Source organism: Apteryx mantelli, chromosome Z (genome assembly GCF_036417845.1).
Source record: "Apteryx mantelli isolate bAptMan1 chromosome Z, bAptMan1.hap1, whole genome shotgun sequence".
NCBI lineage: Eukaryota > Metazoa > Chordata > Aves > Apterygiformes > Apterygidae > Apteryx > Apteryx mantelli.
The window spans coordinates 59,918,930-59,932,875 of NC_090020.1; the positions used below are offsets into that span (position 1 = coordinate 59,918,930).

A 13,946-nucleotide genomic window follows, 5' to 3' on the forward strand; every position below is an offset into this window, starting at 1 on the left:
GGGAGAATGTCCTAGGGACTCTTTAGAGAGGTAGGGGAAAAAAAAGGCACACAACAGCCCATTAAGCTAATGACCCTTAGCAATATTGGCTGCAAGTGAACAGAAATAATTGCAAAGTTTTCCAGTTAAGTTGTCATGCACAGCAGTTTTCTTCATGTTTGCTAAGAAACATTTGCAAAAGAGTAACGGGACATTGTTACGTGAATCATAAAGCAGTGGGTCTCTGCAGAGTGCATTGCCAGGTGGGTCACGAGCAGGCAAGATTAGGAACTTGGCAAATACAAAATCCAGTGAGTGCATGTACAAAGACAAAGCAGAGAGATTACTGTAGCCAGCAGTTAGACCTGATTAGACTGCCATATTTCAACAACTTCAAGGGTATCCTCCTTTAAACAGACACTTGAACACTTTGTCACTGGTTGATGAGCAATTCTTTCCAGAGCTCAAACTGTAAGAGAAGAACCAAGCTGTTTGTACCCTTCTTCTGTATGAGTAGGGCAGGAATGTACAGAGCCTAGAAGGTGACTGACTGTAGACAGGTGAAGGTGACACTGCGTATGTGGTCACTTAGGAAGAAAAGACTTTTAGTCAAGAATAGAATGATGTAAGGAAGACCACTGGGACGTGGGGACAATCAGATAAGATACAAAAGCCAGTTAATGAAGAAGAGGAACGAGACAGGAAAAAAGGAAACAGAAAACTCCACAAGCCAGGAAACATCATCCTGCCTTCCATTTTCCTCTGTTGCAAGCTGAATGCTGTTTTCCCAGTCCCCAAAGCTATTAACGCCTTCAGCTATACAAAGGGCTATACTTTCTCCCATGACCTCTCAAACAGCTACATTCTTCTGGGATGATGGAAATAATTAAATTTTAGCTGAATAAACTGTTACCTGAAGAATCTCTCTTCTGGGAAAAGAAGTGATCTGTGAAATGATATTCCAGAGAAGATCACAATGCAAGACCCATGTTTGGGATAAAGTTTTTTTAATTATTACTATTATTATAACTGTACTCATAGTAGACCAAAAAAAGGAAAAAAAATCCACATATAAAATACATATGGGTACATAAAATAAATACAGATACATTACAGATCTGTAAATAAATACAGACCTCAAGATGGAGCAGGAATAGACAGGAGCTGCAAAAATGAACATTTGTAGGGAAAGGAATCATTCTTGCAATAATTAGCAGCAGGCGATGATATTTATCAGCTATGCCGTGTTTTCTTTCCAGAGTGAAGTAACAAGGGATTCCTACAACAGGAGGAACCAATTTGGTGATAGGAAAGTTAGGTGCTGACACTGCCCAAAAATTGGAGAAGCTAAGGACAGTTAACAACAGGAAGCACCTGCTCCTTTCCTTCTCCCCTCCACTTCCAAAACCAAGGAGCTGGCAGCCAAAAACCAAAAGAGAGCAGAAACCTGAGATCGGTTGGAAACTAGTTACCACCTGAGGCAGGAAAAGGAAACAGCATTCTGTCCAGCTGAAGGCAGAAGAGGACAAGAAGACTGTGACCATCAAAGAGAAAAGGACTGGCAAGAATTTCACGTAGCTAGGGATGTCCAGGAAACTGTGGAATAGTTGGTCATGGCATGGTGAGTGGTACAGGGCAAGGCAGAGACTGGCTGATGACTCCCTAATTCAACATATAAGACTAATAAGCATCCATACAAAAGTCCCCAAAGAGAAGACAATCCTTGCTAGAGAAGACAGAAACAGAAATAATATCCTGCAAGACACAAACATTTTTTTGCAGAAGTCAAGCCAAGTATAGCTATGCAAGACAGGTTTTTGAAATCAATAGGACCACTCTACTGCTGCTACTTGTAGTAATAACACTGTATTATAAGCCTCTTCCTATATCACAGGCAACTTCAAATAACCTGAAAAAATGCTGAAAAAAAGAATGTCTAAAAGATCTTGTGACAAATCCTTTCTGTCCTGCAAACAAAATAAATGGTGTCCTATTTCTAGAATACTAAGCCACCACTATGAAACACGAGGCTTAGATGGTTAGACTGTCTCTGCCTCAAGAAAAGGGAAAAGCACAGTCCTCTACAGAACAGTCAGAAGGGTATTAAGCAGATAAAAAAAAAGAGAGAAATAAAGGAGCATCTCAATAGTATGCATGCAGAGGTATTTGTCCATATTTTGTGTGTGTGTGTAAGAGAGAGAGAGAGAGAGAGAGAGAGAGAGAGACTGTAAGGGTGGGTGTGCATATTTGTTATCAATACTGTTTTAAATATATACACTGTTACATACACTGGTTTTAAAAGAATTTAATGGATGTAGGAGCATGAATCCCATTGAGTTTCAAAATATATATGAACTAATGCTAGTACTGAGTTATAGCCCACTCAGAGGCAAAGTTTGACCAATAGAATACAGCAACATGTAACTGTAGTGCAAGTAAAATAGTAAATTTTTGAAGTAAATTTTTTTGCTGAATACACTTGAAAAAAATCAAATGTCATTTGCACACATATATACACATGCACCCAAACATACTTCTATAAACCTGTATCTTTAATATACATTTTATTATGCAAGTATATACAAAGCATACATTTACACTGACATTGTAGCTCTTTGAAAGGGCCAGTTTCACAGAGCTGAAACAACTATAAATAAAAACCAGTTGGAAGAAAAAAATCTCAGTAGAAAAGTATGAATGATAACTAGAAAATATTTCAAAACATATTCCACACTCAAGATAAAAAGCTATACTGATTCAAAAATTAATCTAGCTTAGGAATGGAATTAGAGAGCAACAGTAAATGACAAATGAAAAAATGGGAAGTGAATAGCAGCAACTATAAATACAGAGCTTTAGAAAACTGCAGTGGAAAACAAAAAAATGCAAGGAGAGAGTCACAGCCAGCTAAGACTTTAAGAAGATAGTATTTAAAAATGTATAGAACAAAAATCTTCCCCAAACTCATAATTACTATAGAGAAATGATAGAATTGTCTAAGATAATCAGAAAATACAAATACTCTCTTCTGTATCAAGGCAAAGTGACACAAAGTATTTCTGGCATCTAATGACACGTTTCTTTTCATTTCACACAAGTTAATGAGAATGGCAGATGACAGAAAGATTAATGTTTTTGAATCAGCAGTCCAGATACATTGCATCCAAAAGTTTTAAGAGAAGAGGTTTCTAAGTCTTAGAGTACTATGGAGATTCCAGAAAGAAACAAAATACACAAGAAGACTGTCAGCTTTATCAAAGAGCAGTAAGCGAAAAATACCTGTGGGTTATGATCAGTAATCAGTTGGATCTGAGCTTTATCATGATGGCAAGGCTAAAAGATAAATGCAAGTCTTAAACATAGGATGAAACTGCTGAATAGAAAGCTCCATGTGCAGGTGGAAGAGAATAAACTTGTCAGAAATAAATGCTAGATCCTTTATCCACATATAAGTAAGTTTGTCTGTATACCACAGCTAAAACCAAATATATCAGAACAATCAGAACCTATGATGATCTGTACCTGCTGAGGATACGGTGTATAAAATACAAGTGGATATACGTGTGCCAAATAAAAAGAAGGAGAAGAGAGCCAGATTTAATTCTATGATACATAAAATAGTTAACTAAGGACCTATTTGACATTATTTTGAGCTCTTAGTTATGATTCTACAGCCCCCTAAGTTATCACACTGAAAAGACCGATGAACATAGCATAAACAAAACACAGTAAGTATGTGCATTCTGTATAGAAGTTCTGGCAACATTTCAAGAATTTGAAACTCACTGGAGTATTTACTCCATATGCTATATATATTTTTCCACACTTTCTTGCATGTATACCAAAAAGTCTTCTTCCTATAAGTCTGGAAAAAAACCACAGTCTTTATAAAATATTACTAATCTTTCACCTGATTTCTTAGATGTTTGCTGTTTTGATCCTTGACTGAATTGTGATTGATTCAATGAAAGCTTGCTTTTACTGCTACTGGAACACAAATCTGTCTTTTGGCTTGTCTCCTGAGGGTCTAATTTTACTCTTTTAGTTTGGATTGCTTCTGTTTCAGTAAACTGTGAGAGCACATTGCTCTTTGCATTTCTTTCTTCTTTGTTTTTTTCAGTGCCTTCTGTTTGAGTTATTTCAGCAAACACTCCTTCATCTGTTGGTTAAACAAAAGAACTTAGAATATCTTACAGCACAACACTCAGTAATTTCAGAAATAGCAATTGATATTAAAAGTTACTGTCAAAATGACCATCTAGTCTAGGTTAAAATATCTCTGCAGTAACTCACTCAATTTTTGAAAATATTTTTAATATAATAAATACTTCATCCACTATTCACTGCATATTAATTTATTGAGATTGAATTCAAGAGTTCAAAGATTTTTTGTGAAAACATGGCCATTATTGTTCTTCAGTATTTAAAAAATTAAGTTATTAAGAATTTCATTCTAATTAATGTAATGAATATTGTGGTTGCATTTTGATAAATACAATTGGACTTGCATGCAGAACAGCCCCCAAAATACAAATCAAAAAGTAGTCCATCTGGCATGGTAGACTATACTACAACCCCTTCCATGTTTTTGCCATTTATTTATGGTGATATACATACTCTAGAGAGCCACAGTTGTATTTTTTTTAAATATAAAATTTATGAGTTTCTTGTGAGCATTCTTTAAACTAATTATTTCCAAACAAAACAAGGCATCTGTTTTCTGGGATGTTTCCTGCTCTGTATTTTGCATAATCTGAGAAGAATAAGGAGACTTCTTGTCTGCATTAATACCAAAATGCAAATCTGCTTTTTGGTTGGTCTCCTGAAGATCCTGTTTCTTTCTTTCAATTTGAAGTGCTTCCTTTTCATGGAGTTGTAAAGCTGTAGACCCACTCTCTGAACTGCTAGCATTTTCAGCTGTCTCAGTGAGAAACCCTTCAGTACTTTCTTCTGCATTAAGCAGGAGCCTCCTTCCCTCCTCTGGTTGTTGAGCTTTTTGTTCAACAGCGCTTAGCACCGCACTGATACAATTTATGGGACTTTTGGAAACACTTTCTCCATTGGTAGCTGCTAAAAGTTCATGTGCTAACAGTGTTTCTGTATTTGTTTGAAGTGTTTGTTCAGTACAGTTGGTTCCCTCCTCAGATACATTTGTATAAATGTTTTGCATCTCATTTGCAATAGTCTGTTGCAATATATCTGTGCTGTCTGAACCACTAAGATTTGCACATGATGATTCTGACTCATTTATCTGTAAAGAAATCTCTTTGCAACAGGGGCAAGGAGAGTTTTAAACTTAGAGCCGCTCCATTAATTTTGTTTCCATCAACATCAGATTTAACTTGATTTGTCAGGTTTTTCAAAGAAATAATTTGTTCTGAAGGTATCTTCATATCAGTATTTAGATTCCTGCCAGTCAAGCTGTCTTTGTTACTCTGCTTGAGACTATGTTGATCGCTATCGTAACTCTTGATTTCCTGCTGTAATTTCGAAAGTGATACACTGTGAGATGAAGTCAAAGAAAATATTGACTGAGAATCAGGTTCTGCTAAATCAGTAGTCTCAGAGTGCTTCACAGGCATTTTTTCTGCAGACACTGATGATGTGGGGCAATGTAAACTAGTCATCTCCTCCCCTATGACGACGGAAGTTGCTGTGCTTCCACCAGTTCTTTTCTTTTCTTCTGTAAATGGATTTTCATTGTTACCACTATTGAACCCATGTTCCTGTTGCATTTCTGTCTGATTTAGCAAGCTCAATTTTCCTTCAACATCAACTGTGCTGCAATAATTATGATCAGAAACATCAACATTGAAGCCCATTTCATTAGGTCCAACATCAGGGAAAACTGCTTTCTGTATTTTCATTGTTCCTTGGTTTGTAGAGGGACATAAAGAAGATACATGTGTCTCATGTTTATTACCTTTCTGAGTAATTTTACTCTTGGCGGCAGCCTCTGCCATATCAATAACAGATTTCTTTGTCTTTTTTGAATCTGAATTTATATCTTTCGAATTTTCTTCATTCAGTCTTCTGCCATCCAAATCCTGAAGAACTGTATTTTTTGTATATGTCACCAAATTTGTTTTTCTGCTTTGTTCATTTTTAGCAAAGCCTTCCTTTGATGCCTTAGTATGATCATGTTGAACTGTGCCATCTGAGTTTAATTCTGTCTACAGAATAACACATATAATTCATTTCACTTTGTGATAAACTGCTTTATTATATACAGAAAGAAAACTGCTCTATTATAAAATCAGTTAATTTCTTCTGCTTGTGCAGTTTTTTTAAGACAGCAGGAGAGAGAAATTAAAGAACTGACAAGCATACATGTAAAACTGTAAAAATTAATGGGTGAAATCAAAATATTACTGAAATGCTTTACATTTTTATTTATTTCTGAAAATTTATCTGATTTCAATTTGACATTCTGCCTTAAAAAAATTAAATCTACTTCATTACCATGGTCATATACCAGAGTTGCAATTGCACACTTCTGGGAAAACCTCTCTGCAATGATCTTAGCAAATTAAAAAGAAGAGAAAATAACACAGCAAAAATAGGAATAACTAATTATTGACAACTTTGCAACAAAACTGCTCTAATGGCAGATGACTACCTAGAATTCTCCTATTGATTACTTTGTATCTAGAGATAGAATCAGAGCACAAACATAGCAACAACTAACACATCTGTTAAAAGCCTCAGTTATACAGCTATCAGTAATATGTTTTCCCAATTAAGTGTTTATAACACTTTCTATTTGGAGAACGTTCTTTGTCAACAAATTAATGTTTTAAAGTGTAATTTAAGAGTAGACACCATGGAAGCTGTTATAGCACAACACTTCTAAGGACACTGTAGGTCATACCACCGTGAGTAACAGTGACATTTATCATAACCACATAAAACTTTAGCAAGCAAGAAAAAAGTATCTGTGCACTGCATTATGCATTTCAGGTATTACCAGTTATCAGTGTTCAAAGTGGAGAAAATGGGAGGGAGAGAACATAGCTTTAAACTCTGTGAATGCCAAAAGCTGCTGTGCTGTACACAAACAAGGTACAGCCAAGCAGCTAACCACGGTGCCTTGCCTTCCTGTGAAGCACCAGCTCCCACACCGCAGCGGGGTCTCACAGCAGACTTGTGCAACCCCTGTGCAAGGCAGAGCCTCCCTTACCCTTTCCTATAGAAACCCAGCACAACCAACCTATTGCACACAGGCAAGAAGCAGTTATTCTACCACTACGGTTCAGGCAACAGCTCACAACTTCAGTCAGGTTTCTGCAAGTACAAGGCGGCACCAGTGTACCGTGCTTGTTGTAAATTATCTCTGCAGCATTTGCAAAAGCTCAACAGGAACCACTGCCATGGGAGGCAGCTGATTGCCTCTGTCTTGCCTCTTCATGAGGCTGCAGCTATATGAGTAAGCATCAGCAACTCTTTGCCTAAGAATTTGCACAATGTTGAGTACCACCTTGCTTCAGTCCCTGCTGGGTGGGTATTAAGCATTTAATATGTTATGTGCTATTTTTGAAACACATTTCAGAAATACTCTTCTGGTTTAGTTTACTGAAGACTCCTAACAAGCCCATAACAGTTCAGCATCAAATTAACATCAGGGGGATTCCCTGTAGAGATGTACCTGGTGCAGATTTGTATCTTCTAAACTTTGAGCACTTAGCATACTCTCTGCATCCTCTCCAGCTGAAAAGAAAATGAAAGACAGAAAGAAACCAGTATTGACAAAGGACCATAATTTTTTGCTGTATACATATTGGATTTTGTTTCCAGAATCTTGTGTGAATAGTACCTACCACATGTAGCTAGCTGGAAAAAATAGCAAGGTCTAAGGGTTTTATTACAATACAAAACACATAAACATATAAAATACATATTAAAATCTTGGGGCTTGATCTTCATTGTAGAAGGGAACTTGCACAAACAAGCAGAGGAGGGAGTAAAATATGACTTTATGCTTCCAAATTCTTCAGAAGATTAGTGACCTGGGCACTTCTTTTTGAAATTTAGAGTAGCTACTACATTTGTCTACTTTGTAATAGGCTTCCCTGATCCCACAGAGACTTTTCTGAAGTCTGCAACACATGAAACAATAACCTAGCTTATATCTGTCCCTGTATAGCACACTTGGGCAGGGAAAGAAACAGAGTAGTTACAAGCCAGGTCACCACTAAGAAAAAAAGGCAGGGATATTCCCCAGTATCATTTTAGTGCCTTATTGGTGGTTTGCTTTAGCCTCCCAACTACCCTCTTTTTGTGCTGACAAAATGGCATGAAAAGAGCAGAGCAACTACCAAGATCTGACCCTAGATCTTAATATATTTAACCCATGCAAGTCTATGCATTTAGTTCTGGCCAATGTGTTCTTAAATCTAGACAAGCCACACCATATCTGCAAAAATCTGGCTCTTCCCCCTTTGTTATTTTGTACCCTGACATGAACCCTAACCCCAGCCCTAAGGCTAGCCCAGCAACCCACACTGGAGCCAGCCTTAAAATTAACAAGCTTTGCACAGTATGGCAACTCTTCCTCTGCCACTTCTGGGAATCCTACACGCCAGATGTTAACTCCAGCCCTAGGACTGATCTTAGTTCAGTGGACCCTGCCAGTCCTCATCCTAAATCAAGCAAAATTGCCTAGCTGTCAAGCACTGAGCAGGCCAAATCCTAATCCAAACCATAACCTTGAACATAGTTTTAGCCCATCAATCTCTGTCAAGCCCAGACTTCAGAAAATCTAGATGACCCTTGGCGGATGCAGCCCTAACCTCTAGTCACAGGACCTCCCAGGTACAGCAGCCTCTGACAGTCTAACACTGATGTTAACCTTGATTCCACTTACACTTGAAGCCAGAAACTGCTGCGCACTCCTTACAGCCCTGACTCTAAACTTATCCTGGGAACTCCTTCCAGATTTAACCATACCACAACCCACATGGGCTCATCAGTGCCCAACAGATCTAATCCTAACTCTAATCAAGGCTTCCTAGTACCCTTGTGGCACCTCTTTGTGCCAGCCCAGCCCCTGACCAAGCAGCCCCTTCTGAATCTTCTTCTCAGCTTAGCTCATAACACTGTACGAGATCCAGCTCTAACCTTAGCCTAAATGTTCGCTTACCTATCCCTTGTAAACTCAGCCTTTACCATAGCTCAGCTAAGGTAATACTACCCCTAAACTGTAGCTTAATCATAGCCCCAGCCCTAGCAACAGAAGTTAAGGATAAAGCTTAAGCAGTTAAGGTTTAGCAGCTCCTAAGATCTAGATCTAATCCTAGCCAAATGCCCTTGCAGGCTCCATTTTTAAACTTAATCTGATGGTTCCTTCTAAACCCAGTCTCTATGCCAGTTTAGAGCCAAATTCTATCCTTAGCTCTAGGCCACACTACAGTCATAGCCCAGCAAGTCCTGCCATGCCCCATCTTACATTTAAATAGGCAATACCTGTTGTGCTTCACATCTTCATCTCAAATTTAAAGGTAGCTCTAGCCAAAGAAAAAGCCGGACACCACTGTCTTATATACTTTGCCAATGTGCACAATTGTGCTGGTTAAGGAGTGCTCACTAGAACTCAGGCATCAGACAGTGAAATCCATGGAATTATTAGTTGTAATTAAGGAAATATAGTGAAAAAGACTTTTTGAAATTCTCCATTTAATAGTGACAAATATGCCAGAAGAGTTCATTCCTACCTGATATCTCTTCTGAATCTCTTCTTGATTTTGCTATATAGCTTTTAAGTAGTTTCCTCATAGACTGGTCAGAAGCTTCTTCTAATGCACACCTTCCCATCTCATCTTTTAATAAAGGATCAGCTCCATACCAAAGTAATAACTCTGCCAACTAGAAAAATAGGTTTTTCACATTGTTTCTCTTCTAACAGTATTTTCCATACTCCTTCCTTATACAGTCTTCTCTCTGATGTACTCAACAACATGAACTACTAGAAAGAAATCTAAGGCCTGTCCCAAATAATCCCTCCCTATACCAGTTAATACATCCCAAGCATTCCCTTAGATGCATCATTCTCCTAACATCTTATTCTTTTAATTTTTATAAACTGGTTCCAGCGATTAACATGATGCCAGTCTTAAGCCAAGGTCTCAGAAAACATAGGACAGGATTCATCTTCCCTAAGCTCTTAATTGGTGGAAAATAACAGGCAATTTTAGGGTATGAGTCAGCTTACCTATTTAAGATGCCTACTTTATGAGGAAATAAATTGTGCTCTAGGTGTGCCTATTTTTTTCTTGCAACTACAAATGCACATTTGGCCAGATGAAACCCACCCAGAGTGGGTATATTCCAAACTGGAATATACCTCATAATGACCTTCTTTAACTGCATCTTGTAATGGTGTTATTTGTTCACTTCCTCTAGCATTAACATCAGCTCCTGCTTTCAAAAGCTCGTTTGCTATCCTATAAAGGCCTTCCACACTTGCTTCATGTAGTGCAGTCCAGCCTATGACAGAGGAAAACAGGCAACTGAAACTGAACAGGAAACTGAAAAGGAAATTTCACATTTGGATAAAATATTTTGTAAAAATTACCAAGCAGACGATCTAAAAGTGCCAGCAGGATTTCAGAGATATACTAAAATGCTAAAAATTGTTGGATTTTACACTAAGTTGTATGAAGAAATGTGTATTAAAAGCTACAAGGGTTGGGAGATCTCATTCTTTTGCCAAAATTTGCACTTACTGAAGAATCAGGTGCTGTTATAACAATATTAATTTTAGACTTGATAGTTCTGTTGTGAAAGAAGAGAATAAAAATTATCCCACTCAAACCTTAGTAATTTCTTCCTGAATAAAATGTATATGCTCTTTTAAGCAGAAGATAATTTTTCATGATGTCCTTTTATCTACTAGGCCGTGGTGAAGAGGGTAAGTAAGAAAGGAGAAAATAAAGACCTGGAGCTATGTATATGGCAACATGCTTCTATCTTAGCAACACATATTGGCAATTAAAAACAGTAGGGCAGCATCTCCAAAAAATGGCTTTTAAGACTATCCAAAAATGGTTGGAGTTTCCAAAGAAAGCAATGAAAAATCCTTACTGAAATTCCATGTCCATTCCCAGCTCTATGGAATAAATCAAAACATCATCTTTATGACCCACAGAATGATTCTACCTCATGAAAGTGGTACTGAGGAAAATAAAACGTGGACTGTAAGCCTTTGAATTGGGCTTAGCATCGCCTGGCATCAGCTCTTTGAATAGTCATTACATGACAGTATTTTGTAGGGTGAGAAAAGGAAGTGAAAAAGACAAGGGACTTTCCAATCCCTATCCTCCAGCCCCAAACCACCATACCCTCCGGAAGACCATTATGATGAGCAACCTTCCTCTTCAACCATCTCCCACTACAGGAGGTTATCCAGGCCTAATCCACGTACTAAATATAGATTTAAATCTAGATTTAAAAATAAATTAAATTATAGATCTATTTACTAAATATAGATTGCTTATTAAGACTGTTCTGCCCTCATTAAGTGAAAATCTCTAATTTTGTCAAAAAGAGAAGCAAACTCCCGAGGCTCTCTTATTCACCACCCAACCTGAAATAATGTATATATGTACAGGAATTGGTTTATTATGGGCAAAGTAGGCTGCATTAGGTTGCCAAAAACCTTTCTACTATAAGGTGTTGCTCTTACTTGCCTGAAACTCATCTGTTTTAACCATACTGTCTAATACTGTCAGTGCTTCAATATGAATACTTTTAACAGCATCGTCTATAGAATATTTTATTTGTATTTTATAATGCCTTACAACTATTTCATTAATAAACTCTAATAACTTCACATTTTGGAACAAAAGCCTGAAATCTGGTAAGGAGAGGGGAAAGAAGTTTCACTTGGTGTAAGATATGGATAATTACCAGTGGAGGGCATTAAAGGAAGACACAGGGCACAGGGACAGAATATAATCATTTGAGTAGTAATTCCCAGCCCATGAGATGAAAGCACATTTCAAAATGGCACAGGTCTAGCAACTCTACTTCTTTCTGATTCCACCTCCCTCACTAGAAAAGAAAGAAGGAGGGTCAGGTCATCCTCTCATCTCTTCAAGGAGTTCAGTAAAAGCACGTTTTATGCAGCTGTGTTCCTTTCACACCAAAAGATAGCGGCCAGAGTCTGAGGGAATGAAGAAACAGCAGCCCAGCAAAAGGTGCAAAGGGAGAAAAAGGAAGCAGCAGTGAGGCCAAAATCTGGAAGCACTGCACATCAGCGCACTTCCCCCCAAAGCCTGCAGCTGAACCCATGATACCAACATTTCTCCGTTGTCAGCAGATGGCTTTGAAACCCATGAACAAAATCTTTTTCTCATTTACCTCTAACTCTCTGAGAGTCACTCTGATAGCTCAAGCAGCAAAGTCCTAAGTTATAAAGTCTGAATCCTGCTGCTGACCCAATCTGTAGGTCAGTATGTTCCAGAAGACAGAATTTCTAACTTAATTTTGGTCTGTTATACTCATGTGCTATGCAATAACTAACTGTACATCTTTTTTTTTTTCTGTTCCCACAGAACAGCTGTGAAGTCGTTAGCCACCGCGTGAGACAGACGTTCTAGGAATGAATCAAGGTTTTCTACCGAATGAGGCAGCTGAGACAACCAATTGATACTTCAGGGAAAGGTATTGTCTTTGCCGCAGAGCATCACATATAAAGCTGGATATGGTCAATTGTTTAAATGAAAATGTTCATAGCTGGCCATTGCTTGTCATTCATTTTTTGTGCCCAAGATGAAACAAAAATGCAAAATATCAAGCACCCACAAATTAACTGAATCAAAGTAGTTCTAAGCTATGAAGCCATGACTTTCTTTAAGATGCAAGCGGCAAAATCAAAGCCTCTGAAAAATTAAACTGGAAAATCTAGCTCTTGGAGTCTCAGGTTGGCCACCGAAACGGACAAAAGAAAAAAAAATTCTGTGGAAAACAGTTCATTGATTGCATAATTAAGGAACTATTTCCTGATGAGCATGCACAGGTTGTTGAATTAAGGCTAAGTAAACTTAATTTCAGCATTTCTTCAGTTTTTGAGTACTTACTTTTTCAGAAAAATTTTCTTTTCTAACATACTTTTATATATAAGGTCTATATATTTTCTCATGAACAGTTACCAAGTTAAACCAATAGAAATTTAATAATCTACTGACTAGTCAAAAAACTACAGCATCCCTCATTGCACAAATTTGTAATATGCACATTTATTACTTATATCTAGATACTTGTTTTGAAAACAGTAGATTACATTTTAACTACAATTGCAACTTACCAGCATAATCCTGAGCATTTACATTTCCACCAGCTTTTATTATATTACATACAAGGTCTACATCTTCATCAGCAACAGCTTTATGCAGTAGGGTCTCACCAAAAATATTCTTCCTATTGATTCTTGAAAGTGAAATGGGGAAAATAGGATTTACAGAATTCCTAATAGAGGCTTCTTGTCCTGAAAAATAATTTAAAAGGTCTGTTGAACAGAAAAATATCTTTCCTCTCTTACTTTGGCTTTAGTTTGCATTTCAGTCAGTGAACAAGCTTTCTGAAGAAAAAAAAAAAATCAAGAAAAAAAATTCCGTTTAATGAAAACGAATATATCAAAAGAAATGTTACCAATTAAATAATAATCCCTTTCAATAAAATATGCATTTTACCATGAATTCCATAACAAAAATCCAACTAAAGTTCAGCACAGAAGAATAAGACTTTTAAAAATGTTTTAAGTTTAGGCTTTTTGTTTTTTAATGATATTTTTGCAAAGTGCATTGTTTCCAACTGATTGATAAAATTGCTATTGTAGGTTACAATTCATTACAAGATTAGCATTTCAATAGCTATTCAGCTATTTAATAATTTCTCTTTTCTTAAAATCATATTTATCAGCGATTCTTTTGTACTCATTTGTTTTCAAGCCTCTGCCACATGAGCAAAGA

General features: G+C 37.2%; 1 protein-coding gene across 1 annotated transcript in view; it reads right to left on the bottom strand.

The window, feature by feature from the left end:
• ANKRD31 (ankyrin repeat domain 31) overlaps window positions 1–13,946 on the bottom strand; it is a 61,560-nt gene that overhangs the window by 28,624 nt on the left and 18,990 nt on the right. Inside the window, exons 10-15 of the mRNA XM_067315472.1 lie at window positions 13,283–13,462; window positions 10,319–10,461; window positions 9,690–9,840; window positions 7,625–7,686; window positions 4,681–5,242; window positions 3,879–4,138 (exon numbers count right to left, since the gene is read on the bottom strand). Coding sequence (XP_067171573.1) covers window positions 3,879–4,138; window positions 4,681–5,242; window positions 7,625–7,686; window positions 9,690–9,840; window positions 10,319–10,461; window positions 13,283–13,462 — 1,358 coding nt within the window. The remainder of the gene's footprint in view (window positions 1–3,878; window positions 4,139–4,680; window positions 5,243–7,624; window positions 7,687–9,689; window positions 9,841–10,318; window positions 10,462–13,282; window positions 13,463–13,946) is intronic.